Here is a 26,389-nt window from a genome sequence, read left to right on the forward strand (position 1 = left end):
AAGGAAGGCTGATGTGAGGAACAGTGACTATTTTACCATGCACATTAACCCTCTGTCCTTTCTGTGGACTTCCCGTAAAGACATTTGAAGGCGAGCCTTCCCCTTGAAACCTCATTTATCTTCCCAAACATTCAGAACAAGCTCCTGGCTTTGCCACGGGCTGAGCCAGCTGGCGAGCGGCTGCCTTTGGAAAGGGGTCGTGCGTTCCTTTTGTAAGGAGGTGGGTTCCTCTCCCCAGGTTGGGCTGGCTCGGAGCCCAGTGTCTCAAAGAGAGTTTTTTTGTTGGTTTGTTTCTCTCTAGATGTACTTTTGTCCGCAGATGTGAGCGGGCTGCCTGGCGGGGACCGTCTGGACTGCGTGCGAGCCAGCGATCAGTGTCTCAAGGAGCAGAGCTGTAGTACTAAATACAGGACACTGAGGCAGTGTGTAGCCGGCAAAGAGAGCAACTTCAGCCGGGCGACAGGCCTGGAGGCGAAAGACGAGTGCAAAAGCGCCATGGAGGCGCTCAAGCAGAAATCTCTTTACAACTGCCGCTGCAAGAGGGGCATGAAGAAGGAGAAAAACTGCCTGCGCATTTACTGGAGCATGTACCAAAGCTTACAGGGTACGTTGCGAAACCCAGAAACATTCCACTCCCCAAACGCAGGGTGGTTTCCCAGTCCCTCTCAGCCGCAGTTAGCCACCACCGTGCAGACTAAACGGAGGGGCTGACCTCATAATTCACATTGTGCTCTTCAGCTGCAAACTGAGGATCTTTCATCCGACTCAGGAACAGCTGCTGCTGCAGTCTCCCGTTGTTGGGCAATCCACAATAAGGGTTTCCGCCAAGGACCCATGTTGACCTTTCTAAACCAAAGTCAAAAGATTAGGGCATTAGCAAGTGCCAAAGCTCAGGAACAATCAATTTGTGACCCTAACTGAGGAGTTTAAACACTTGTTAACTAGATCTCACTTCACAGGGACAGGGTGGGAAGCTAATTAATTCGCTCCTGTGTTGGGATAATTAAAAGTAAGAAATACAAAATGGAGTCTGTGACATGTGACTTCAGGATTCAATCCTTGTTTACCTCAAGGGCACTGACTCAGAGCTAGCCCCAACTGGTTAGAACTAGGGTGACCAGATAGCAAATGTGAAAAATCGGGACAGGAGGTGGGGGGTAATAGGCGCCTATATAAGAAAAAGCCCTGAATATCGGGACTGTCCCTATAAAATCGGGACATCTGGTCACCTTAGTTAGAACTCGATTTTCCAACCTTTGGGCTTCGGACATTCCACCTGATTTCCCGCCCAAATCCCTGAAGGTTCTATTACCTCAGATTTACCTCAGGCTTGTTTGGCATGGCCATTTGGAACAGTCCACTTTTTTCCCACCTCGACATCTATAAAGGACTGACTCCTGTACAAATGAGGCTGCTGTCCATCTGAGCGGCAGCCTGTGCATGGTACGGGTCTCATCGTGGTTCCAACCATATCGACGAGAGTGACACCTATCCCGAAGACACCAGAGAAGACCTTCAACACCTACCGTATCCCGCTGTTCCATCTCCAGAGGGCTTCTCTTCCACGGAGATCACCATTCATCCGTTGGACTCCTCAGAGTTCCTCTTTGACGGCTTCTCACTAGCCCGATAGTAGAGGTCCTGAGCATCGCCATCGGACACAACCCAGCACCTAGACTGAGTAGGAAGACATCTATTTTGTTATAGGGTATTTGGCCAAGGGAGGGATTTATCTGGGTCCGGGCTTCATGCCCCACTGAAGTCACTGTCACTATTGTTATTGTCATTGATTCTAGTACTGTTTGCATTTGTGGTTTTCTTCCCCTTCCCTATTAATTGTATTTTTATCCCTAGTACATATGTCTTTGTTTTTACCTTACTCACCTGTCTCCTCTTCATTTTACACCACACCATACCTGGGGTATTGGTCCACTGGGTGATCAGATACCAGAATGGGTTGTATCTGCACTTCTGAGTAAAAGGGGTATCCATTTTCTTTCCCTCTACCATACCTGATTAATTTTAAAGCTACCTTTTCCCCCCTTTGAGGCAACACCTGGGTGTAAGATAAAAGTAGAGTTTATTTTTTAAAAGTCCTGTTGGTAAATATAAGAAAAGGAAGAACAGGATACAGCTATGTGAAAGAGGATTTGGTACTTTGCATAGCATGCAGAGGAGAGAACAAGAAGCAATGATCTCAAGTTGCGGTGGGGGAGATCTAGGTTGGATATTAGGAAACACTATTTCATTAGAAGGGTGGTGGAGCACTGGAATGGGTTACCTGGGGAGGTGGTGGAATCTCCATCTTTAAAAAGAATAGGAGTACTTGTGGCACCTTAGAGACTAACAAATGTATTTGAGCATAAGCTTCGAGGTTTTTAAGCACGGCTTGACAAAGCCTTGGCTGGGATGATTTAGTTGGTGTTGATCCTGCTTTTAGCAGGGGATTGGACTAGATGACCTGCTGAGGTCTCTTCCAACCGTAATATTCTGTGATTCTATGAGAGAGTTGCAAATGGTATGCCAATGTTAAATGATAGGGTTAACTTTATACCCATTAAAGTCCTTGTCAAGTCTCCCATTGAGTCTACTTGGAACAAAATCGGGTCCTTAGGTAATATTGCTATGTATCATCGGCCCGGATTTTGCATTGCTGAAGAACCCCAAATGCCTGCTGAATTCAGTGGAAGTTTAGGGCCCCATCCTGTATTTCTTGTGGGCCAAGTTTGTCTCAAACATCCATTCTGAAGGTGCTTCCAGCATTATATTGCTCCCTGGAAGCCATAGAGTTTGTATGCATTAGCCAATGAAAATGTCAGTTAGAATATTGTAATGGATTAGTATATGTCTCTTTGCTCCAACTTTCATAATAAAGTACATTTACTGGACATTTGCTACATTATAAATCAATTTCCTTCCCAACTGCTTTTTGTTAAAAACACTTCTGCTCTTTCTCTTCCAAAAATAAGTTGATGTAAGAAACTTCCTTTTCCTCTCCCCCATCTCTTCTCCCTCTGAAGATAGGCAGTACTTGTGATGTCACAGACTGCCTCTTCTGATTTGTGACTTCATACCATGCTGGAGGAGGGGAGGGAGTTAATGGCAAGAAATACTTCTTTCTTCCAAGTGTTTCCATCATCTCCCATGAGGAGAGAAAATAGCATAAACAATAAATGGGAAGCACCTTGTAATATTAGAGTAGGTTTCTTTTTAACCCAATCTAATTATTTTTAGAATAAAAATGCCATGATGTGAAGTAACAAAACCTCATCCCCCAAAATAATGTGTAAAAGAAACCCAAATCTTTTGTTGTCTTTAGGAAATGACTTGCTTGAAGATTCCCCTATGAACCAGTTAACAGCAGATTATCAGACATATTTAGGCTAGCACCAATCATATCAGGTAAGCAGATTTAAAATTCTTTAACTGAAATGTGACTACAAACCAGTTCTGTCAAATTCAGTCTGTGAGTTTTCTGAGTGTATGGAGTAAGTGTCTTCTGTAACTACAGAGCAACATGATTGCTTTCTGGATCTGGGAAAGTCAAGATATGGTTACGGTTCCAAAAGATTTGGAAAAATACTAAAATTGAAGAGGGTAATTCTCTCCTCCCCCTCCCCACCATTTTTTAGCACTTGTTTTCAGAAATTAACTAATTTACCTGTAGGTGGCAATCTGATTCCCTGTGTTTGTAATTTACAATGCAGTGCCTTGTTGGAAATGTGGCTATGTAAGTTACCTCCCATTGACGTTAAGGGAGATGGTGGGAATATCTTATTATTTTATACCTTTGTGTTTAAAGAAGTTGTTTTAGGATTAAGAATAGTCTCTTTTGGTTGAATTAACTATCTTAGTTTTTAAAGAGCCTTTCATAGTAGTTTTGCTTTGGAAAAAAAACTGCTGTGTAGTTACCTTGAGCATTTTCTTGTACCATTCAGACTATACTGTTTGTATTTTCAGACTTAAATATTTTTGGTCCCAAACTAATATAATTTATTGGAACAGTGGATTCTTATTTTTGGAATTTTCAATCCCTCCAGTGACTCTAGTTGCATTTGGGTGAGTATCAAGTGACCAAATTTTCCAAGCACAAAGACACAAGTGGACCTTTCGTGGGGAAACTGGAACTTGCTTTAGTTTCCTCCACTGATTTTTTTTTTTTTTAATTCCCTCCTCCCCGTTAATTGTGTCAAACAGTTGAGGTTTCTTATGCTATCTCCATGTGAGTCCAGGTTAAATTTTAAAACCTGAATAAAGCAGCACAATGCCAATTGTATTTTAATCAATAAGCCCATACACAACTCTTTCATAGGGTACTCAAGTTTTGCTTGTATACGTAACCTTTGCTATAGAGTTGCACCAGATTTGTAATACTCTCATGTATTTCCGTCTTCTCTTTAAGTACCAAAACATTCTTAAGCAATAAACATTGACTCAGTCCCATTGAGTTTAAAAACACAATGCTTCAAAAGTATTCTTTGTTGCTTTTTGGTTTCTTTTAGCCCTGCTTTTGGAAAAGTTGCATTTTTCTCAAACAGTTGACTTGATTGTTGTGTCGAGTACATTATATTCATCTTGCCAAATAGTCATGAAATCTGACTGATGTGGACAAATCCAGTACATTCAGAAGCATAATCTGTACGAAGAAGAAGAAGTGGGCTGTAGTCCACGAAAGCTTATGCTCTAATAAATTTGTTAGTCTCTAAGGTGCCACAAGTACTCCTGTTCTCTTTGTACGAACAGGGCTGGCTCCCAGGTTTTGGCCGCCCCAAGCAGCCAAACAAACAAACAAAAAAAAGCCACGATTGCGATCTGCGGTGGCAATTCGGTGAGAGATCCTTCGCTCCGAGCAGGAGTGAGGGACCGTCCGCTGAACTGCCGCCGAACAGCTGGACATGCCGCCTCTCTCCGAAGTGGCTGCCCCAAGCACCTGCTTGGTAAGCTGGTGCCTGGAGCCGGCCCTGTGTACGAAGGTGATGTGGAAAATATATTGCTTTCAACAATAAAGAATGCCCTTAAAGATTTATAAAATGGCAGTGTTTAATTATTTACTTCCAACTCGCTTTGACAAAAATGTCAATCTCTTTAAATTAGTGAGGTAGGCGTTTGCAATGTACTATGTGATGCAACTTACCCCTAAAAAGGTCATGTTTTGACCTGGGGCAAAAAAGAAAGGGCAAAGCAAGGGTTCACAATTAAGTTGTGTTCCCCTTATTATCCCTCTCTTTTTATTTCCAGTGTCAGAACCTCTCAATTTTTCTTTCTGTCTGAAGTTTTATGATGGTGGTATTTATTATTACAATGTACAAGGCCTCTCTTAGAGAGAGTCATAAAATCATATAGGTGTAGGACTGGAAGGGACCTCAAGGTCTTTCAGTTCAGACCCCTGCTTTCAAGGCAGGACTAAGTATTATCTAGACAACCCCGACAGGCTTTTGTCTAATTTGCTCTTAAAAATCTCCAGTGATGGAGATTCCACAAGCTCCCTAGGCAGTTTATCCCAGTGCTTACCTACCCTGATGGTTAGGAAGTTTTTTTTCTAATGTCCATCCTAAACTGTCCTTGCTGCAGTTTAAGCCCATTGCTTCTTGTTCTATCTTCAGAGGCTAAAGAGAACAATTTTTCTCTCTCCTTGTAACCGTTTTCAAGGACATACAAGATTATGCCCTTCCTCAGTCTTCTCTTCTTCAGACTAAACAAACCCAATTTTTTCAATCTTCTTTCATAGGTCACGTTTTCTATATCTTTAAACATTTTTGTTGCTCTTCTCTGGACTTTGTTCAATTCGTCCACATCTTTCCTGAAATATGGCACCCAGAACTAGACACAATACTTCAGTTGAGGCCTAATCAGTGCTGAGTAGAGCGGAAGAATTACTTCTCGTATCTTGCTTACAACACTCCTGCTAATACATCCCACAATGGTATTAGCCCCCCTCTTTTTTTGCAACAGTGTTCTACTGCTGACTCATATTTAGCTTGTGATCCCACTATAACCCCCAGATTCCTTTCTGCAGTACTCCTTCCTAAGCAGTCATTTTGTATGTGTGCAACTGATTGTTGCCTCCTAAGTAGGGGACTTTGCATTCGTCTTTATTGAATTTCATCCTATTTACTTCAGACCATTTCTCCAGTTGTCCAGATCATTTTGAATTTTAATCCTATTCTCCAAACTCCCATCTTGGTATCGTCCACAATCTTTATAAGTGTACTCTCTATGCCATTATCTAAATCACCAATGAAGATATTGAACAGAACCGGACCCAGAACTGATCCCTGCCGGAATGGTATTTTATAAATGTATTGTCATTAGATATTCTAGTTTCTAGGGTTTCAGAAGCATAATGTGCTTTAGAATATAAATACTAGGAAAGCAAGGAATAGAATATAAATCCACAGTGGTAGGACCCCAGTGGAGGGAAAAGTTCTTGAATCTTTCTGCCTACCTGCTGCCATCAGAGGAAGTAAATTGAGCCATCCGATACCTCTTTCTCTGAAGAAGAGCTGTGAAAAAGAAGGGAAGCAAGCTCTACAACTCCTATCAAAAGACACTGTTGGGAGACCACCACCTTTTTACTACCAATAGCAAAAAAAGTCTGAGATCTGTGAGGCAGTCACCTTCTTGTCCCAGAAGAAATCCTGCTGCAGCAATAATAGATCTTCAAGGGTAGGGAGGGTGTAGTGCACCAGTTTGGGCATGTAGCGTTACAAAGGGAAGGAAAAATATGGGACCTGATGTAAGAAGCGGGGATCCAAACTGTTTGGACAAGACTTGGATCCAAAACTGTACAATTTGAGGGTTTGCTTTATCTCTAAAATATTTTCCTTAGTATTCTCTGTCCCCTTCTTAATTCACATTTTATTTGCTATTTTGACATCTGCTGCATATTAAGCAGACATCTTCAAAGAGACATCCAAAGTGATGCCTAGATTTTCCCCCAAGGGTTTAAAACTAATTCATATCCCATCAAAGTGTTACAAGTATTTTAAACTGTTCCTTCCAGTGTGCATGGTATTTGTCTACATGAATATTATTATTATTTGTACTACAGTAATGCCTAGAGGCACCAATCATGTTTGGCATTCAGTTGTGCTAGATGATGTACAGACATATAGTAACACATGGTCCCTGCCCTGGAGGCACTGAATTTCATTGGACCTGATGATGCTCAGTTATTTAGCTTGTTTAGGAATTTTTTGAAATTCCTCACTGTCTGCCCTTGTATTGACTAATGTCAAGTTTGTATCCTCATCAGATTTAACTAGTGTATCTCCAAACTGGAATCCATAAATATTATGGTGAGATTTCATGAATTCTGTGTGACTTTCTCGGCATTCCCAGGACTGAGTCATATTGTTACCCTGAGAGAGACTGACTTGCTGATGCTTAACTTGGTGTCATTTCCCTGATCCCTCCAGCCTCAGCTACACCAAACGTTCTTCTCTCAGCAATGCTAGCCTCAGTTTGCCGTGAAGATTAATAATAGGTGTACCCTAGTTCCCCAACCCCTTTTGAACATTCCCTTGTGATATCCAGCCCCTGTCACTGGCTTCTCACAGAAATACCAGGTTTGCTATATACACTAGCTTGCTTGATTCAAGTGAGGATCAGCTATATAACATCACAGCACTGAGAAATATTTATTGTGAAAACAATCATAACCTTTGATAATAAACTTAAGATTTAAGAGACAGTGAGCAAAGATAATAATGGAATCAAAAAGGTAACATATAAAACAAACTCATAAGTTTAATGTCTAGAAAGCATTATAACTTGGGCTAACTGTCTAAAGCAGTCTTTTCTCACCAAAGCCTTCTCTAGCTAGAAGCACTGTAGTAATCGATTACTTCCTCAGGTGCAGGATAAAGGTGTCCTTTTGCCTTTCCTTATTCTCAAAACTCATGGTTGGGTTCCTGAGTTAGGATGACCCCTCTGGAGTTTATTCCTTGGTGTGCTGTCTGCATGTTGACTTAGTATGCAAACAGGGCTTCCATTGTGTTGGCTTACAATGCTTAATTTACATGTGGACTGAGTCAGACAGATGAATATACATCCTTTGTCCAGCAGAAACCTGTTTGTCAACCCTGCCTTGATTCAGACTTTAGGAACATATTTTAATTATACATATATAACTTTTTACATAATATCTGCATATACCTTTCACAACAATATCAATGAGCAGCGTGAATCTGGCTTTCATTTAAGATCTTACATGATATCATTTATCAATAAATATCATGAAAGTAGGACACTAGGTGTAGTGGGTTTGTCAGGCCTGTTAGGAGTCGCTGTCACAGAACAGTGAACCACTTGCCATTGAGAGGATCTTAGGGTCATGTGCCATGGAGGAGCCCATGGGAGTGCAATACTTAATTGGCCTTGCCTCGTGACTGCTGTGTATTCACATTTAATAATAACTTTTGAGGAACATTACAAATACTCTTAACACAATCAAATGTGACATGTATACAAATTAAAGCATATTGGTATATTTGGTATGTATATTTGGTACCCAGTTCTCTTCACTTGATCACTTCAGTGACAAATAAAGTGATTGCCATATATCGTTTGTAAATCTGTGGTAAAACGCTTTGGGATCATTCTGGATGAAATGTGCAGTATAAAGGTAAGATCATTATTAATATAATTATCAATTTTATTGATAAAGCTACTTTTTGGAGGCTATTTAGGGCTGGAACATGTCAAAAGGAATTTGCTGCAGAATCAATCCAGTCAGTACTGCAGAATCCTAGGAACTGTGTCTCGGTATTTAAACTTTAATTGCCTTTGACACCCAGAGACTCTGACTAGACAGTACTTTTGTGCCAAGCCATCATTAATAGTGCTTATTGACATTCTTTTGTATTTTTAAAATTGCACATTAAAATACTCTGTGCAGTGAGTATCAGTAGACATAGGATTTGAATTCAGGCTTACTAGCTGTAAACATTAACTAGCATCTTTGATATACCTCATGGGTTCTCCATAGGGAATATGTAGATGTGATTTAAATTAACCAGTTGACTCATAAATACAACTGAAAGAGCATTTCTCTTGAAGTTTGAAAAACAAAAAAAAAGAATTTGCAGAGTAGGCAGTTTCACCCTAGAGGTGATTTGAGACATAACCGCTATACTGGGAAAATACTTCCCTACAGACAATAGATTTTGAACATACTTTGGAATGTCCATTTCTTATTGTGTGGATAGGAGTGTGTGGGGTGGGGAAGGGTAAGGAGGAGGCTGTGTATTGTGAAGATAAATGTTTTTATTAAATGCATTTTGTTGAGGGCTGTCACACTCCTGGATGTTTGATATAATGAAATGCTCAACTTAGTTTGTTACTCAATAAAATAAACTTAGTATAGTAGTGTGTATGCTGGGAGATAACTTAGTCACCAGACTTGCCTGTTGTATGGGCCACTGGTAGTCTGGGGAAAGCTATGTATCATGACAGATCCAGACTATGCCAGCCTACACGAGTTGTGGATCTGGCCCAATACTTTGTCTAATAGTGCCAAAATATGACTTGTATAAAGAAAAGCAGGTTTAAGATCCTTACATCCAATGTTAAATTATCTGGGTCCAATTCTGCATAGACGTGTACCCCGTAGAACTCCATTGATATTAAAGTATATACCTGGCCTTAAGTCAGTGCAGAATTAAGGCTAATCATGCTCTGTTACATGGATGCAATACCCACTGAATGGAGATCCATCTGGGATTAATTTGTCCCTTTATTTATGAGTGATGCTTTCAGCATGTCGGCAGTGAGTGAAGGGAGCTCCTCAGAAATGTAACTCCTGAACAGCAGTGATTCTCTGCACATTTTATATTCACCTTTTAAAAGATTCAAATATGATCCAAGCTTTTTGTTGTTTAAAATATGTTGTTGTTGTTGTGAAATGAGAAGAGTTTGCACACTTTTACACCCCACCTTCCTCTTTCAATCTAGTGGGAGCACTGTAAAACTTATTTTCCCAGAACTGAGGATTGCTGAGCAAACGACCGCTCGGTCCCCAATTCATTCCCCTGACTCCCCGCCCATAGAAAGTTTAGCCTTTTAGAATTAGATGTAGAATATTACACTGCAACTACATGCTATAGTTTGTAGCCCTTTTAAATAACTTCAAAATATAAGTGGCATATGGAAGCCCATTTTAACAACTTCAATTGAACCATCTGTTAGGCTTGTAAAACTGGTAAGAACTTCAATGGGACAAAAGTTTCTAATTGAGTTGTTTATGGAATAGACATTCACGTGTATTCTGCAGCAAATTCCTGCAGAACACTTATCAATAGGCATTTCAGGCTACATTGTGCTATTTTAAGCAAACAAACCCTCCAGTCCTTAGGCAAAACTCCCAGTGACTTCAAAGGAAGTTCTGCTTGGATGACGACTTGAGAGTTTGACCTAAAGTTGCTTAGCTCTAGTTTGGAAATTAGCAGCTTGCTGTGGTTGAGTCTGATGAATGTACAGTGATGGTATAGACAGCATGTACCAGTATTCTTATACTGATTTTTATATACAGGAGATTGAATGCATTATTATGAGAAGGCCTAATTACATATTGCAGAGATTCAATAGCTGAGATAAGCTGCATATTTATACTACAGAGTAGTTTAAATGGATGAATGGCATAAAAGTTGTTGGGCATAACATTACAATACTCACCTGCTTGGAGTATTCTTAAAATGATATAAAATATCAGTCATTGTAGTCTCGTTCACCTCTTTGTGCAAAGATTAATTCAGATTTCACCGACCTTTGGAGCAGTTCACAACTTGTTAGGATTGTACCTGTGTCTTCAGAAGTGTCAAATAAAATATAATAAAGCTCTGGGTTTTGTGTGGTAGAGTGTTTTATTACCGTTCATCTTTGGTTTTAATGGAAAATTTGTTATAAAAAGTATTGCAAATGTTTTTAGAAAGTAGCAGGTTTTAGCATAAATTTAAATATACTTCTCCTACATTTGCTTATTTTTTAATGTGCGCAACAGAGCAAAGATGGCATAGTTTACATACGTTGTAGATTATTAGGAGGCGCCTGCCGGTTGATCCACCTCTCTCTATATTGTTAGATATAGCCAAGGCATAAATGGCTTTGTAATGCCAAAAAGCATATTATGCACTCTTGTATACTGCAAAGATATCATGAACAACAAGAAAGAGCTGGGAAATGGTTGGCAGCACAATTAGAGAAGCAATATTGACACTGCTTATGTATTTTAAGGTACATTAATTTCACAACCTCAGGATATTAATTTGAGTTGGCCTCAAGCCTCAGAATTCAGATCAGGATTATAAATATCCCCCAAGTTCAATGGCTGTTTGTATCTATTTGTATTTGTACCTAAATTCGGTGGCTGCAGTTTTGATTTGGACTATTCTAAAGATGGGGTCCAGTTGCAAAATTGTGATTCAGTTCTTGATTTGGAGTCTGAGTATTCTAAAGTTCAGGTCTGCTGGTTTGGTTCAGGCTTATGAACTCAGAACATATTTTGAACATTAAGTTTCTTTGTACCAATCTGAATTTTTTTTGCTGTATTTTCAAAACAAGTTTGAAATCTTGCTATTTTTACAAGGCGACAAAAATGAGTTAGCGCTCCCATAACAGAAGATTCAGCCTTTGATTCTCTATTAGGGCTGAGTTGTGCTCGGACATAGTGGAGAATGGCAGCTGCAGGTACCTGTTTGTAGCTTCCTTCCCCTTGGTCATCCAACACCGCTGGAAGTTAGAGCAGCAGGGAGCTATTCTAACTTCTGCCACTGGGATAAATTCCATTATGAAGCTCACACCACAGCGGAACAGGCACAGCGGTTGGGGCTCCACCATATCTCCTTCTAGGGTGACCAGACAGTAAATGTGGAAAAATCGGGACAGGGTGGGCGTGTAATAGGAACCTATATAAGAAAAAGACCCAAAAATCGGGACTGTCCCTATAAAATCGGGACATCTGGTCACCCTGTCTCCTTCTGCCTCTGATCCCATCAGCTTGCCCCAGGCCTATTTACTCCTCCTTATGCTGAGGGATGGGGATGGGGATGCAGCTGACCTAGGAGCTCTTGGGAGATATAGTCCAGCCTGGCATCTCAGTCCGTAGAAGTCAGTGGGCATGGACATGAGGCGCAGCAGGTGAGGCAATCACAGATTAATATCAAACTAGCCCAAAATTAAATGTTTCTTTGGTTCCACATACTGAAATGTTTCAATTCGGATCAAAACAAGGGGGAAAATATATATTTTGAGGCACATCAGAATTTTCTCACAGGAAATTTGAAAGTTGTGAAAACTGCATTTTCCATTGAAAAAACATTCTGATAGAAAATTCCCAATCAGCACTAGTCAGCGGTAAATATAATTCATCTTCAGCTTTCCCCTGCCTCAAAGGAACATGACAGGGTTGTCCTTTCCCACCATTATTTTAGTATTAGCTCTGGAACCCCTTGCTGACACAGCTAGAAAACTCACAAATGTTGTAAAAGGGGTAAATCCCAAAGCATTGTATCTACTAATGTTAAATGATTCTATAGAATCACTGTCACCTGCTTTGGTGATGGGGTCCATGTAAGAATTTACGGGGATTAGATAGATCATGGAAATTTTAGATCTTTGTGTGACGTTGTGCAGTCTATATGGTTTTATAAAAATAGAAGTGAATATAATGTAACTGGGATATGCTTCATGCAAAAGGTCTCTTGTAAGGTATCATTACAAAGCTCATAATCTAATGAGTGTGATCATCCTATTTGTAGAAATGTACCACTCTTGTATCTAAAACTAGAAATATAAAACATAACTCTGAGGGCCTATTGTAATTATGTAAAGTGTGGGCCATTAAGGATGGTTTGGAATCTTGATGACTCCCATTGACTGCAGATGGCTGTATTTACCTGTGAGTCTTCCTGTACATGTGTGTGCTGGCAAGTGAGTAATGAAGTCTTGCAGTGACATGTGATCATGTCACCTGAACTGGAATCCATCTTTAACCTGGTACTTTTCCAGTGAGGGGGGGTGGAAACCCAGAGGGACAAAGGGTTCCCGCCTTATGCAAAAGATATATAAGGGGGTGTGTGGTGGGGCGAATGCCCCACACCCAGAGAGAGTGGGCTGCGGCAGGCCTAGGTGCCTGTGTAGACGCGCGGCCAATCAGGAAAGGACTTACTGGGAGCCAATCAGAAGGCAGATTGGGGCCAGCCAATCAGGGCCCGGCTTAGTCATATAAAAGACTGCCCAGAGCAGGAGCAGTCAGTCTGTCCCAGGCCTTCAGAGGGGAAAGTCTGTCTCCAGAACTGGGAGGCCAGCACTGCGGACAGCGCAGTGCAGGCCAGCTTGAGAGAGTAGGAGAAGGCCCTACTCCATAGCCTGCCAGGCGGCAGGCCTGGGAAGAGGAGGCCTAGCGTAGAGGAGGGCTGTTGGGGAAGCAGTCCAGAGGAGTAGCCAGAGGAGGAAGGAGAAGGAGGACAGCGAGACTGTCGCCAGAGGGCCTCTGGACCGGGACTCAGAGTAGTGGGCGGGCCTGAGTCCCCCCCGCCCCCGTTTTGCCCCCTTTGTTTGCGGTGGTGCCCTACGCACAGCCATAGGCTGCAGGGAGCGGCCGGCCAGAACCACGCCAGGTCCTGAACTGTGAGGATCAGGCTTGAAGGTGTGGGGCTGTTGTTTATCCCCTCCCCCCCTTCCGGAAGGGGGCGTGAATGGACAAAGGGACACTGTCGGAGGACAGTGTTCCAGAAGAGGACGCCGAACGTTGGGAGCAACGCAAGTCCGTGCACCCCACAAAGGCGAGACGACAGGCGGGATGCCACTCAAAGAGGGCGCTCTACTGGCTCAAACTAATTCCCCGAGACGACCAGGAGGAGGCGCCGCAGTGGTGAGCTACCGACCCTGTCACAGGGTGGAAGAGAACAAGGGGAGAGAGGAGCCATCATGAAGAATCCCCTAGCTATCACCTGAGCTGCAACAAGAGCTGTACCTGGGGAAAGAATTGTGCCCAGGCCTGGAAGGTATCCAGTCTGAGAAAAAACTTACTGAAGCATCTCTGAGGGTGAGATTATCTGTATTCAGTTTGATTAGGCATAGATTTGCGCATTTTATTTTATTTTGCTTGGTGACTTACTTTGTTCTGTCTGTTACTACTTGGAACCACTTAAATCCTATTTTCTGTATTTAATAAAATCACTTTTTATTTAGTAATTTACTCAGAGGATGTATTAATACCTGGGGGAGCAAACAACTGTGCATCTATCAGTGTTATAGAGGGCGAACAATTTCTGGGTTTGCCCTGCATAAGCTTTATGCAGGGTAAAACGGATTTATTTGGGTTTAGACCCCATTGGGAGTTGGGCATCTGAGTGCTAAAGACAAGCACACTTCTGGGAGCTGTTTTCAGGTAAACTTGCAGCTTTGGGACAAGTGATTCAGACCCTGGGTCTGTGTCTGGAGCCAGACGGGAGTGTCTGGCTCAGCAAGACAGGGTGCTGGAGTCCTGAGCTGGCAGGGAAAACAGGAGCAGGGGTAGTCTTTACACATCGGGTGGCAGCTCCCAAGGGGGTTTCTGTGATCCAATCCGTCACACTTTGCACTTGGTCTAGTTATAAAATTAACTGGATTAAAACAGAAATGTTGACATTCAAGCTTTTGTGAATGGAGAACTTCAAAGCATTTGTTCTACACCTTGTTTGTGGAACTCTTTAAACTCAAACAGATCATTTTATAGGATATATTGAATAAACGTATTGGACTCTCAACACTTTAGGCTGCACTTCACGTAGATGAACTATGTCTGTGTAATATTTATGCTATAATTCATTTCTGTGTTGATACTGGGGGACTGTACCTTTGAAACAGTGGATAACACAGAAAGCGACTATCACTCATTTCATTCAGTTTTGTCTTCAAGTAGAATGATAATCACCAGCTGTATTAAAATACTGTAAAGATATTTGAAAAAGAATCCATTCATTAACAAAATTCACCCATAATGACCATTTCTGTCCTACTTTGAAACAGCATTCGGAAAATAATATTTCACAAGCTAGCAATCTGGTTAACAATCAAGAGGCATATTGCAGATCGGAGATGTATCAAAATGACAATGTAATGACCTCCCCACAGTTGAAGGATACATTTTGCTTCCTGGTTACCACCAAGGAAAGGGTAATTATTTGTGTGTGTAAGCACAGACTCTGGGTGTGTTAATGAGTGTAGTAATGGCTGCAGGTGTGTGTAGCACAGGTTGTGTGCTTGTTAGAGGGTGTAACACAGGCTGTGTGTGAGTGGGGTGTACAGTATAGACTGTTGTTGATTGCATGTGGATGTAGCACAGATGAGGTGCTTGTTAAGCCGTGTGCACAGACTGGGCGGGTGTGCAGTACAGACTGGATGCAGGTGTGTGCGTAGACTGAATTAGGTGTTCGTTAGGGGGTGTAGCGCAGGCTGTGTGTGAGTGGGGTGTGAAGTACAGGCTGTTGGATGCAAATGTGTGTGTAGCCTGGATTGGGTGTTCATTAGGGGTGTAGCACAGGCTGTGTGTAAGTGGAGTGTGCAGTGCAGCCCAGATGGGTTGTTGGCTAAGGGTGTAGCACAGGTTGTGTGATCTGTTGAGCAGTGGAGGAGGGGGTGACGGTGTGTCACAGGCAGAGAGCAGATGCTCTTTCGGGTTACAGTGACAGTTGTTAGTCCCAGCACAAATGCTACCTAGTTCTGCTGCTGCCCCGCTCTCTGGGGCTCAAGTGCCAGGCCCTGCTGGTTATCTCCCCAGCACAGCTGCACTCCCAGCCCCCGCTGTCCCACCCTGGCTGGCTGAGGTCACAATGCCCTGGCTGAGTGCAGGGGCTGCAGGTAGCAGCTGTCTCGGCTGAGCTCGTCCAACTGTGGAGCCCAGCCAGCGGCAGGAGGCACCTGGTGCATTCAGACCTGGGGAGAGCTCTGGATAAGGGGCCCTGGCCTCTAGTGCTGACGTCCAGCCCAGTGCCTGTCCCGAGTCCAACCCTGCCCACCGCCCCCTGTAGTGTGGGGCCCACGCCTGCTCCCACTAGGTTGCTGGGAGCTTTGCAGGGACTTTAGCGGCAGCAGGAAGCCTTGATACCTCCAGTGCAGGCTGGGTGAATGCGTGCTGCCAGAGGAATCAACAACAAAGCCCCACTCTGCCTTCAGTGCGGGGTGGCTTCCCCCATGGGACATTTTCATAGATTCAAAGATTCTAGGACTGGAAGGGACCTCGAGAGGTCATCGAGTCCAGTCCCCTGTCCTCATGGAAGGACCAAATACTGTCTAGACCATCCCTGATAGACATTTATCTAACCTACTCTTAAATATCTCCAGAGACGGAGATTCCACAACCTCCCTAGGCAATTTATTCCAGTGTTTAACCACCCTGACAGTTAGAAACTTTTTCCTAATGTCTAACCTAGATCTCCCTTGTTGCAGTTTTAAGCCCATTGCTTCTTGTTCTATCCTTAGAGGCTAAGGTGAACAAGTTTTCTCCCTCCTCCTTATGCCACCCTTTTAGATACCTGAAAACTGCTATCATGTCCCCTCTCAGTCTTCTCTTTTCCAAAGTAAACAAACCCAGTTCTTTCAGCCTTCCTTCTTAGGTCATGTTCTCAAGACCTTTAATCATTCTTGTTGCTCTTCTCTGGACCCTTTCCAATTTCTCCACATCTTTCTTGAAATGCGGTGCCCAGAACTGGACACAATACTCCAGCTGAGGCCTAACCAGAGCACAGTAGAGCGGAAGAATGACTTCTCGTGTCTTGCTCACAACACACCTGTTAATACATCCCAGAATCGTGTTTGCTTTTTTTGCAACAGCATCACACTGTTGACTCATATTTAGCTTGTTGTCCACTATAACCCCTAGATCCCTTTCTGCCGTACTCCTTCCTAGACAGTCTCTTCCTGTTCTGTATGTGTGAAACTGATTTTTTCTTCCTAAGGGGAGCACTTTGCATTTGTCTTTGTTAAACTTCATCCTGTTTAACTCAAACCATTTCTCCAATTTGTCCAGATCATTTTGAATTATGACCCTGTCCTCCAAAGCAGTTGCAATCCCTCCCAGTTTGGTATCATCCGCAAACTTAATAAATGTACTTTCTATATCAATATCTAAATCGTTAATGAAGATATTGAACAGACCTGGTCCCAAAACAGACCCCTGCGGAACCCCACTCGTTATGCCTTTCCAGCAGGATTGGGAACCATTAATAACAACTCTCTGAGTACAGTTATCCAGCCAGTTATGCACCCACCTTATAGTAGCCCCATCTAAATTGTATCTGCCTCGTTTATCAATAAGAATATCATGCGAGACCGTATCAAATGCCTTACTAAAGTCTAGGTATACCACATCCACAGCTTCTCCCTGATCCCCAAGACTCATTATCCTATCAAAGAAAGCTATCAGATTGGTTTGACGCGATTTGTTCTTTACAAATCCATGCTGGCTATTCCCTATCACCTTACCACCTTCCAAGTGTTTGCAGATGATTTCCTTAATTACTTGCTCCATTATCTTCCCTGGCACAGAAGTTAAACTAAATGGTCTGTAGTTTCCTGGGTTGTTTTTATTTACCTTTTTATAGATGGGCACTATATTTGCCCTTTTCCAGTCTTCTGGAATCTCTCCCGTCTCCCATGATTTTCCAGATAATAGCTAGAGGCTCAGATACCTCCTCTATTAGCTCCTTGAGTATTCTAGGATGCATTGCATCAGGCCCTGGTGACTTGCAGGCATCTAACTTTTCTAAGTGATTTTTAACTTGTTCTTTTTTTATTTTATCTGCTAAACCTACCCCCTTCCCATTAGCATTCACTATGTTAGGCATTCCTTCAGACTTCTCGGTGAAGACCGAAACAAAGAAGTTTTTGTTTAAGCATCTCTGCCATTTCCAAGTTTCCTGTTACTGTTTCTCCCTCTTCACTGAGCAGTGGGCCTACCCTGTCTTTGGTCTTCCTCTTGCTTCTAAAGTATTGATAAAAAGCCTTCTTGTTTCCCTTTATTCCTGTAGCTAGTTTGAGCTCATTTTGTGCCTTTGCCTTTCTAATCTTGCCCCTGCATTCCTGTGTTGTTTGCCTATATTCATCCTTTGTAATCTGTCCTAGTTTCCATTTTTTATATGACTCCTTTTTATTTTTTAGATCATGCAAGATCTCGTGGTTAAGCCAAGGTGGTCTTTTGCCACATTTTCTATCTTTCCTAACCAGCGGAATAGCTTGCTTTTGGGCCCTTAATAGTGTCCCTTTGAAAAAACTGCCAAATCTCCTCAGTTGTTTTTCCCCTCAGTCTTGATTCCCATGGGACCTTACCTATCAGCTCTCTGAGCTTACCAAAATCCGCCTTCCTGAAATCCATTGTCTCTATTTTGCTGTTCTCCCTTCTACCCTTCCTTAGAATTGCAAACTCTATGATTTCATGATCACTTTCACCCAAGCTGCCTTCTACTTTCAAATTCTCAACAAGTTTCTCCCTATTTGTTAAAATCAAGTCTAGAACAGCTTCCCCCCCAGTAGCTTTTTCAACCTTCTGAAATAAATTAATTAATACATCCTATGTTCCTTAATGTTCTTTTCCAGGTATCTTAATATAACTGCACAAAAAAACTCATGATTTAGCTGTATATTTTAAAAAATTCTATTGCATGACATTGCTTAGTAGAAAAAGTGAATATTAAAAAAGAAGTGTAGTATATTCTGTTCTTGATTACATTTGAGGAATATTATTGAGTTCAGATGGCTGCAGTGAAATTACTCTGAGTTTACACCAATATAATAACCTGAATTTGGCCCATTAGCTGAGTTTTAAGATTGACTAATATTTATTCTTAGTAATATAACAGATATGTCATGAACTGGCTTAATTGATATTAGGATATAAGTTCACATGTAAATGTACATTTTCTTTCAAACAGGTACAGAGAGAGCATGAAACCAAATCAAAAACCCGTGGAAGCGTGCAATCGTCTGATACCTGGATACACAGGTAAATAATGTGTTTGGGCCACATCCTGACCTCCTTTCTCAGCTTTAAACCCAACTTTACTAGCCAGTGGAGGATTCCCCTGCATCATGGAAAATCCATTGGTGACAAAGAACTGCAATAGCAACTACCATATTATGATCCTCTGCTCTATTTTACCATGCCAAAGCCTGGCAGCCTGGGATTGGTGGAATGTAAACATGCCTTAAAATCACCCCCTCCCTAGACTTTCAACATGCACAGCTCAGCTGATCTGGAGAATTTGGGCCAGAATAGTAGCTTTGCATTTGAATTTACTTTCTTGGATTAGTTCACATAAGAGCTGGACCTGATCCACAACGTTTGGATCCAGAACGAAACCACCGCAATGTTCAGAGATAGTTCAGAACCAGGATTTTGGCTCAGTGCAAAGTTCAGACTGACAAAATTCAGAGACAGTTGGAAGTGGGATTTTCGTTCAGACCCATCCGATTTAAATCAGATTCTTATCTCTATTTCTTTAGCATTTAACATAGTCATAATAGTTTCAGGTTCAATGTTAAAGAAATATGTAGTTGTGCTATATGCATCTATTCTTTATAATGAAAATAAGTTATTACATGGTGAAAGTCTGCTTTGGGGGTTGGTCTCCCATATAAAAGACCTACATCTACTTCTTATAATTCAGGAGTTCATTTTAATGTTCAATTTTCAACCAAAATGAATGATCTGAAACTGCATTTTCAAAGCGTCATGTAAAAGAAGGACAATCCCCCTCCCACCCACACACACACAAAAAAGCATTTCAAACCACCCTTCAGACTGACGTTTTGGTACAGTAAAGATAATTGCTATTAGCAGAATCGATACGTCATAAGGGGATTGTACTTTCATAGCCCTTGTCAAAATGTGGCTTGTTTCTAAGGTCATAGGAGATCACTGTAGTTGTAACCATGTATATAATTGCGGTGTGTGTGTGTGTAATTTGAAGAACTAAGAATGGCAGATAATGTTCTATGTTTGCTTGATAATTTCACTCTGTAAATGCTTGCAATATGTTCCATTAGATCTTGTGAGCTTTTAACATTTATCCTGTTTACTCTTTTAGGCTATGTCCCCCAAAGATTCTATAGAATTGGCACTACTTATGGAGATGATTCAATGGCATGTATGACCTTATTCCACAATGCTACTCAAAGAAGCAGAGACGCACAGAATGGGCTGAGATACATAGCAGCCACTACTCCCAAACTTCCATCTATTTGCTCCCATGAAGATGTTTTACAAGCACTTTATGACTATAATTCTAAACACCATCCTTATATGCTACGTACTGTATTTAAGTTGTAATGAACTTGATTTCAGCCAAACATTCAATTAATGTTACTAGTACAATGTGAATTATAATTACAGTCTTCATGGACATAGTAAGAACCAAATTTTACCTTAGTTGCTAGCACATTGCTCTGATTTCTGTGGGAGTTACACACACGTGCATTCAGTGACAGAATTTGGCCCCTATATCTTTCATTTCTATTCTAAATTTTGAGGTTTCTCAAATAGGTGTGTTTATATTTAAGGACAGAGTCTCATCTTGATGTGAAACATTTTACATGGATCTTGCATCAATTGTAATTGTTATCCAGAAATCCTTCCATAAATGGGGTTCCAAATGGACTCATGCAATAGCATGCTCTCAAATTGTGCTATTATCTAAAAATCTGAACCCAATATTTTCAAACCTGGCTGCCTAAACCTAGAGTAAAACCAACCTGCTGTTCTGAGGGGCTAAGCACTTGCTGCCCAGACTGACCTCAGTAGGAACTACAAATGGCCACCATCCCTGAAAATCTGTCATCTTATCTGGGTATCTAATTTTAGGCACTCAGATTTGAAAATATTGGCCTACCTTTCTGGGGCTTGATTCTGCCACCTTTATTCATGAGAGAGAGAGAGAATGAATTCTTAAAGTAGTCTTGAGGAAAAGCAGTCTCATGTATCCTGGTTTTCCCTTCAGCAATAGCTTCTTTCCAAATCTTTCCTTGGGCTTCTCACTCTGGATAAGTGAGCCCCTGTTGTGGTTCTCCATGATTCATAGACTGTGAGTATCCATGAACTCCAAACACCAAGGCCCAAACATGACTTCAAGTGCTTTGACCCAAGCTGAGCTCAAACCCAATTGCCCGTCATGGATTCCTAACTACCCGCTGCGGCACTCTAGTATTTCTCATCTTATCAGAAGCGTTCCAGGACCACCCTGTAAAAGATGTTCAGAACTTCCTCCTGCAGTTACCTTAGAAACCCCAATGTCATCAGATAGAATGTTCCTGACTGACAGTTCTTAAGTCTGTAACTAGTGCCTTTCTTCCTACATAACTTAACGCACCACTGAATAACAGCCAGCTCTGTCTGAACGTGCAATGCACAACAAGACAACATTGCAGTTTAGAATAGAACGTTCAACTGTGTCCTGTTGAAACTGCAAGGCATCTTTCAGCAGGTAGAATGTAATTTCCTGTGTTGGAATTTTGACAGGCCATGGGTCCTAACATATATTTATATGCGTGAGCCTATTTCCTACTTAGGCACTGACACAAAACCCATTACGTTCAATGGAAAGACTCTTACTGGCTTCAGTGGGCTTTGGATCATGTCTTTAATGACCATTGGCCAAATTCTAAAGACCTTTCCTAGCCTGAGGAAGGACTGATTCAAAAGTGAGGAAGGACTTCAGGATCTGGGCCCATAAAAGAGAAAAAGTTATCTAAGCACCACTAAGGGGCATATCAAAAGTGGTGAGACCCACTCTTGGTGATATAAAGTGACTAATGAACATTCTATGAAGCATGTCAATTAACTGAGAACATTTGTTATAAGACAGGAACCTTTTTATCCTCTATGGTAAATATAAGCAGATATTTTCTTGGGCAGTTAGGTGTAATTTTGAGGTGGCATTTATTTGGTCATTTTGCAGGTACTGTAATAACTAAGAGAAGTTTACTAGAGCCCCCTATTCCTGGTTGGACTGGGTTTGTGCCTAGAGCAAGAGTCACTGAACTGGGATATGGTGTTCCTTACCATGAAATGACAAAAAATTGCTATCAGGATTTTAAGAACTTAAGAGATCGGGTCTGCTACGATCCCACCAGCAATTTCCAGAGGTAATTTTAGACTAAAATACATTGATCGAAAAGTACTACAATATATAAGATGGTGATGATGATGATGTTAAATGGTATGGTGGAGTAGAGCAATCAATAAATATAACCTCACCAATCACTAAAGCAATTAAAGGGAGTAGGACAGGTAACAGGGTTACATAGACTTTAGGGGCTCTCCTGGGGCATGATTGTCAGGAATCTGTGTAGTACAGCATTTGTAATATAAAGCATACTTTTTTTTTTTTTTTTGAAAGACTGCACTATACTGTGTATTTTTCATAATTTTATTTTAAAAGCTTACTTCTCTATAGAGGGTACTGAACATAGACAACACACAAGAACTACTGTGCACAGAAGCACATTGTTATATTTTGGTTATGCTGATATTCAGACCTTTTCTGTTCACCACTTGAACCACAAGTATTTCCAGTACATCCTGCTGCATGGTGAATCTGAGGCAGAGGTGGACAAACTATGGCCGCGGGACTGTTCTGCCTAGCCCCTGAGCTCCTGGCCCGGGAGGCTAGCCTGGCTGTTTGGGGAGGCAGCCTCCCCTAACCAGCCCTCCATACAATTTCTGAAACCCGATACAGCCCTCAGGCCAAAAAGTTTACCCATCTCTGATCTAAGGCCTCGCTTACAATAATCTCAGGTACTGGTGTAGTTTAACTGGTACAAACATCTAGTGGATTTTCACCAGAGCATCATTATTTGCCCCAGTGAGGCATATACCAGTAGCTGAAAGGTCAGTGTAGAAAAGATCTACATTTGGCAGCCTCGGTAGGACTGAAAATTCAGTATTGATAGGAGGAAAAGCTCTTGGGAACCTCGCTTTTAATCCAGAAAAGCACATCAAGTGACTGCTTATTTCAGTACTGTATTTAATTTAATAGAAAAGCTCTGAATCTTTTTCTGCTTATCTGACATTTGCATTGCCAACGAAATTTAAGTTTGCCTCAGTATTTAGTGTTGACAAAGCCTTAGCAGCTGTCAGCAAGAGGCAATGATGGGTTGGGAGCAGGAAGACAAGTGAGTCTGGGCTTTTGACCTTGGAAGGACAGGAGAGTTGGTCTGTACCACTATAAGCAGAATGGGCAGGCCTCTTACTATCTAGGAAAGGATTTGGCAGTGGAGCAGGGGGAAGAGTGTGGCTGTGAAGACTTGAGAGTTTGAATTGCCATAGAGGGGTGGTCAAGGCATCGGAAACAGGACTTTCCCTTTCCAAACTTGGCGAGAGGGAGTATTTCCCTTCTTCCCTCCTCCCACTGAGTGACAGATGCTGCACCTCTGCAGGCAACTTCCATCTTCCTCCTGCTGATTAAGGGAATACACTGGCCTCAGCACATCCATTTTCCTCCCAGTACAGTGCACAAGCCTAATTATGAGTTGGTGTTTCCTAACACACACACGCACACACACATACACACACAGCACCCGACAGATATGTCATCACGGAGCATGTGTTAGCACTTGCTGAGGCTGTAATTGAGGTTTTGCACTATACAGTGAGGACGTCTAATATGTTGTGTGCTGAGTGCTTACTCAGCTGTTGGAAAGCGTAAGGGACCTATGTTCACAGCTCCCCCCTACACAGCCTCACCCATGCACCCCATTTTCCTCACAGGTATACCTATGCACCCAGTGAAATTGGTGGACTTGCATGAGTTTAGCTGAGAGCAGAACTTGGTCCAGTGGATGAAATCCTGTCTGTTGGTGTCAGTTGGATCCCATATTCCATGTACACGCAAAACTCCCTGGAAAGGCAATGGGTGTTTGGGGTGTGCAAGGAACACATGAGTATTGTGGGCATGTGGGGCAAGACTCGTGAGCAGAACACATACAGTTGGAAGGCAACTAAGGCCATGAGAGTTAAAAATTAAGTCTGGTAGTTTTGTAAAACATGGGGACATGTAAGCAAATTCTGAAATGATAGAAGTTAGAGGATACCTTCTGAACTATGATTTTGTTTTATTTTAGAGCAAAATGTATTAAGTTAAAGTTAGCAAAGTTCCCAGCGCATACCAAAGGTTCTACAGGGCTGAAGGGATGCTGCCAAAATATAGTGGTCATATTCCATGTAAGAATTTAGAATTTCTGTCCTTTAAAAACATATGGTTTGCTATTGACACGTTGCTCTCCAGCACTGATTATTTATTTATTTATTTGGAATTTTATAACTGTAGCCAATAAGAGTGCCTGTTCAATGCTTTGGGAGCCCTTGGCAATCCTTTAAAAGCCCATCTAAATAAACCTATCATGTCAAGATTAAATAACCCCGCAGCAACATAAATATACCAAAAATGAGTTAACCACCTCATGAAGTCCAACACTGTCCCTAGCGTGCCTCACCCATTCATCATCTCCTTACAAGCCAGGTAGAAAAGATAAGCCTTGGTAACCTTCCTAAGGTTCGGGACTGTAATGGAGAACAGCCTGCCAGCCCCCCAGCTCCTTTCTCTTGTACCAATGAGGCACAGGCTACCTCAACTGACTGCAACTACAGCAGTATTTCATGGGACTTCAGGGATTAAACAGTGGACATTCGTTTCTTGCAAATGAACATCTTGTCATTGGGAAAACCTTTGGAAACCTGTGCAGAAGCAGCTCGGTATGCACGCACATGGAGGAGTCCTATGGTGCACATCTCACTAAGAAACGTAATGCCACGTTGAAGCTCCCGAAGAACTTGAAATTTAACATGAAAAGTTGAAACGTGTGGTGATTTGGACTTTGGTAATTGATGATTAAAAACTACTGAAATACTATCTGAGATGCGCATGTCATTAGGCTTGATCTCACACTTAATGCTATGTTATCTGAGACGTGCAGTGTTTTGGATAAATTTCACTTGTGAGGTAAATATGAAAGTATGGTTATAAACCACAGTGTGATTCAGTAGTTATGAACTCATCTAGATCAGTATTGCTAAAGCATTTCCCCTAATACTCTCTAGCATAATTGCTGGCAGTGCTTCAGCATAATTCAGTTCTTCGGTTTTACTGAAACAAGGGTTTTGAGTTTTTGGGCTGAAGTGAAAAGTACTGGAAAGAAAAATGCCAAAGAGTGAAAGGAATAAGTAAGTTCCAGAGTGACCCGCTGGGAAGGGCAAGGCACACTTGGCTACACAAACAGGATTTAAAATGTAGTTTGAAACAGCATATCCCAAACTTTTGGAAGCCGAATCCCGCTTCACGAAAATGAAAGCAATCACGTCCTTTAACCAACCCCACATATCTTCATTTATATATCTTCCACACTCCTCCCCACCATGGCACATGCTTTGTGCTGCTTTATGGAAACCCTACCTTTTGGAAAACACAACCTTAGAAAAAGGAGGAGGAGGGGGCAAAATATACCAACAGATTGGGTTAGAGCCAACCATGTAAACCTTATTGTATTCAGAGTTGATGGGTGTGTCGGGGGGGTGGTGGTGGAAATCATATGCTTTTTTGTCAAAAGCTCTAAGCATCCCCATTTCCCAGCTTTATTCGACTCCATTGCCCTTTGCAAGGCTTTGGTATCCCCATTTGGTAAGGAAGCCTTATCTGTATTATAGATAATTAGCTTGCACATTATATATTGAACCTTGACAATTTGTTCTGTCAAATGTGTCAAAATCTGTGACCCAATGGGTTATATGGGGAAAGTTTGGATTTAGATTTGCTAATCAATTCTATAATATCTAATTCTTTACAATGGCATAATTTAATAGCTCCACTCTGCTTTCATGTCTTTGATTTCCTTGTTAAACATTTAAATTTCAGTTCTTTTTTTTAATCTTTTAACCTTTAGCCCGTTGATTTTTTTCTCAGCCTATAATTTATTATAGTCTCCTGTCAGAGGAGGAGGTAGACTAGGTGACTTTTACTGTATTGCAAATTATAATTATTAGCATTATTTGCATTAGTAATGGATTCATTCTTACCACTGAAAACAATTCCATTATCTGATCAGACAGTTATCTTCACACACAGTTCAGATTGTCTGTGATCATATATTTTTATTAGGCACCTCTTCCTCAGTGGGTCAAAAAGAGAATTATTCTTCAGTATAGTAAGTGGTCTTTCTGCTCCTAATGCTTCCCTGAGTAAAGATGCTAACCCTACAGGGAAGTAGAACAAGACCCCTGCTCTTTTGCCTCCATTGTTCCATCATATGTGGCAAGTATAGTGAGATGTGCTTTCATGACACCTCAGCCCAGTATTGTCAATGGAAGGACCCCCATTGTTATCAGTATATGTTGGATCAGGCTCATTATTCCAGTTCAGAGGGA

General features: G+C 41.7%; 1 protein-coding gene across 1 annotated transcript; it reads left to right on the forward strand.

Moving 5' to 3' along the window:
- The first annotated feature begins 1,229 nt into the window (after positions 1 to 1,229).
- C7H10orf82 (chromosome 7 C10orf82 homolog) lies at positions 1,230 to 24,855 on the forward strand. The gene is given in 8 exon segments (XM_034777997.1): positions 1,230 to 1,681; positions 3,320 to 3,402; positions 18,909 to 18,979; positions 20,064 to 20,285; positions 21,930 to 22,116; positions 22,428 to 22,430; positions 24,096 to 24,193; positions 24,672 to 24,855. Coding segments are annotated over 6 exon segments (723 nt in total). The 5' UTR covers positions 1,230 to 1,681; positions 3,320 to 3,402; positions 18,909 to 18,921; the 3' UTR covers positions 24,827 to 24,855.
- The last annotated feature ends 1,534 nt before the right edge of the window (positions 24,856 to 26,389 follow it).

The sequence above is a fragment of the Trachemys scripta genome, chromosome 7, assembly GCF_013100865.1.
Source record: "Trachemys scripta elegans isolate TJP31775 chromosome 7, CAS_Tse_1.0, whole genome shotgun sequence".
Taxonomy (NCBI): Eukaryota; Metazoa; Chordata; order Testudines; family Emydidae; genus Trachemys; species Trachemys scripta.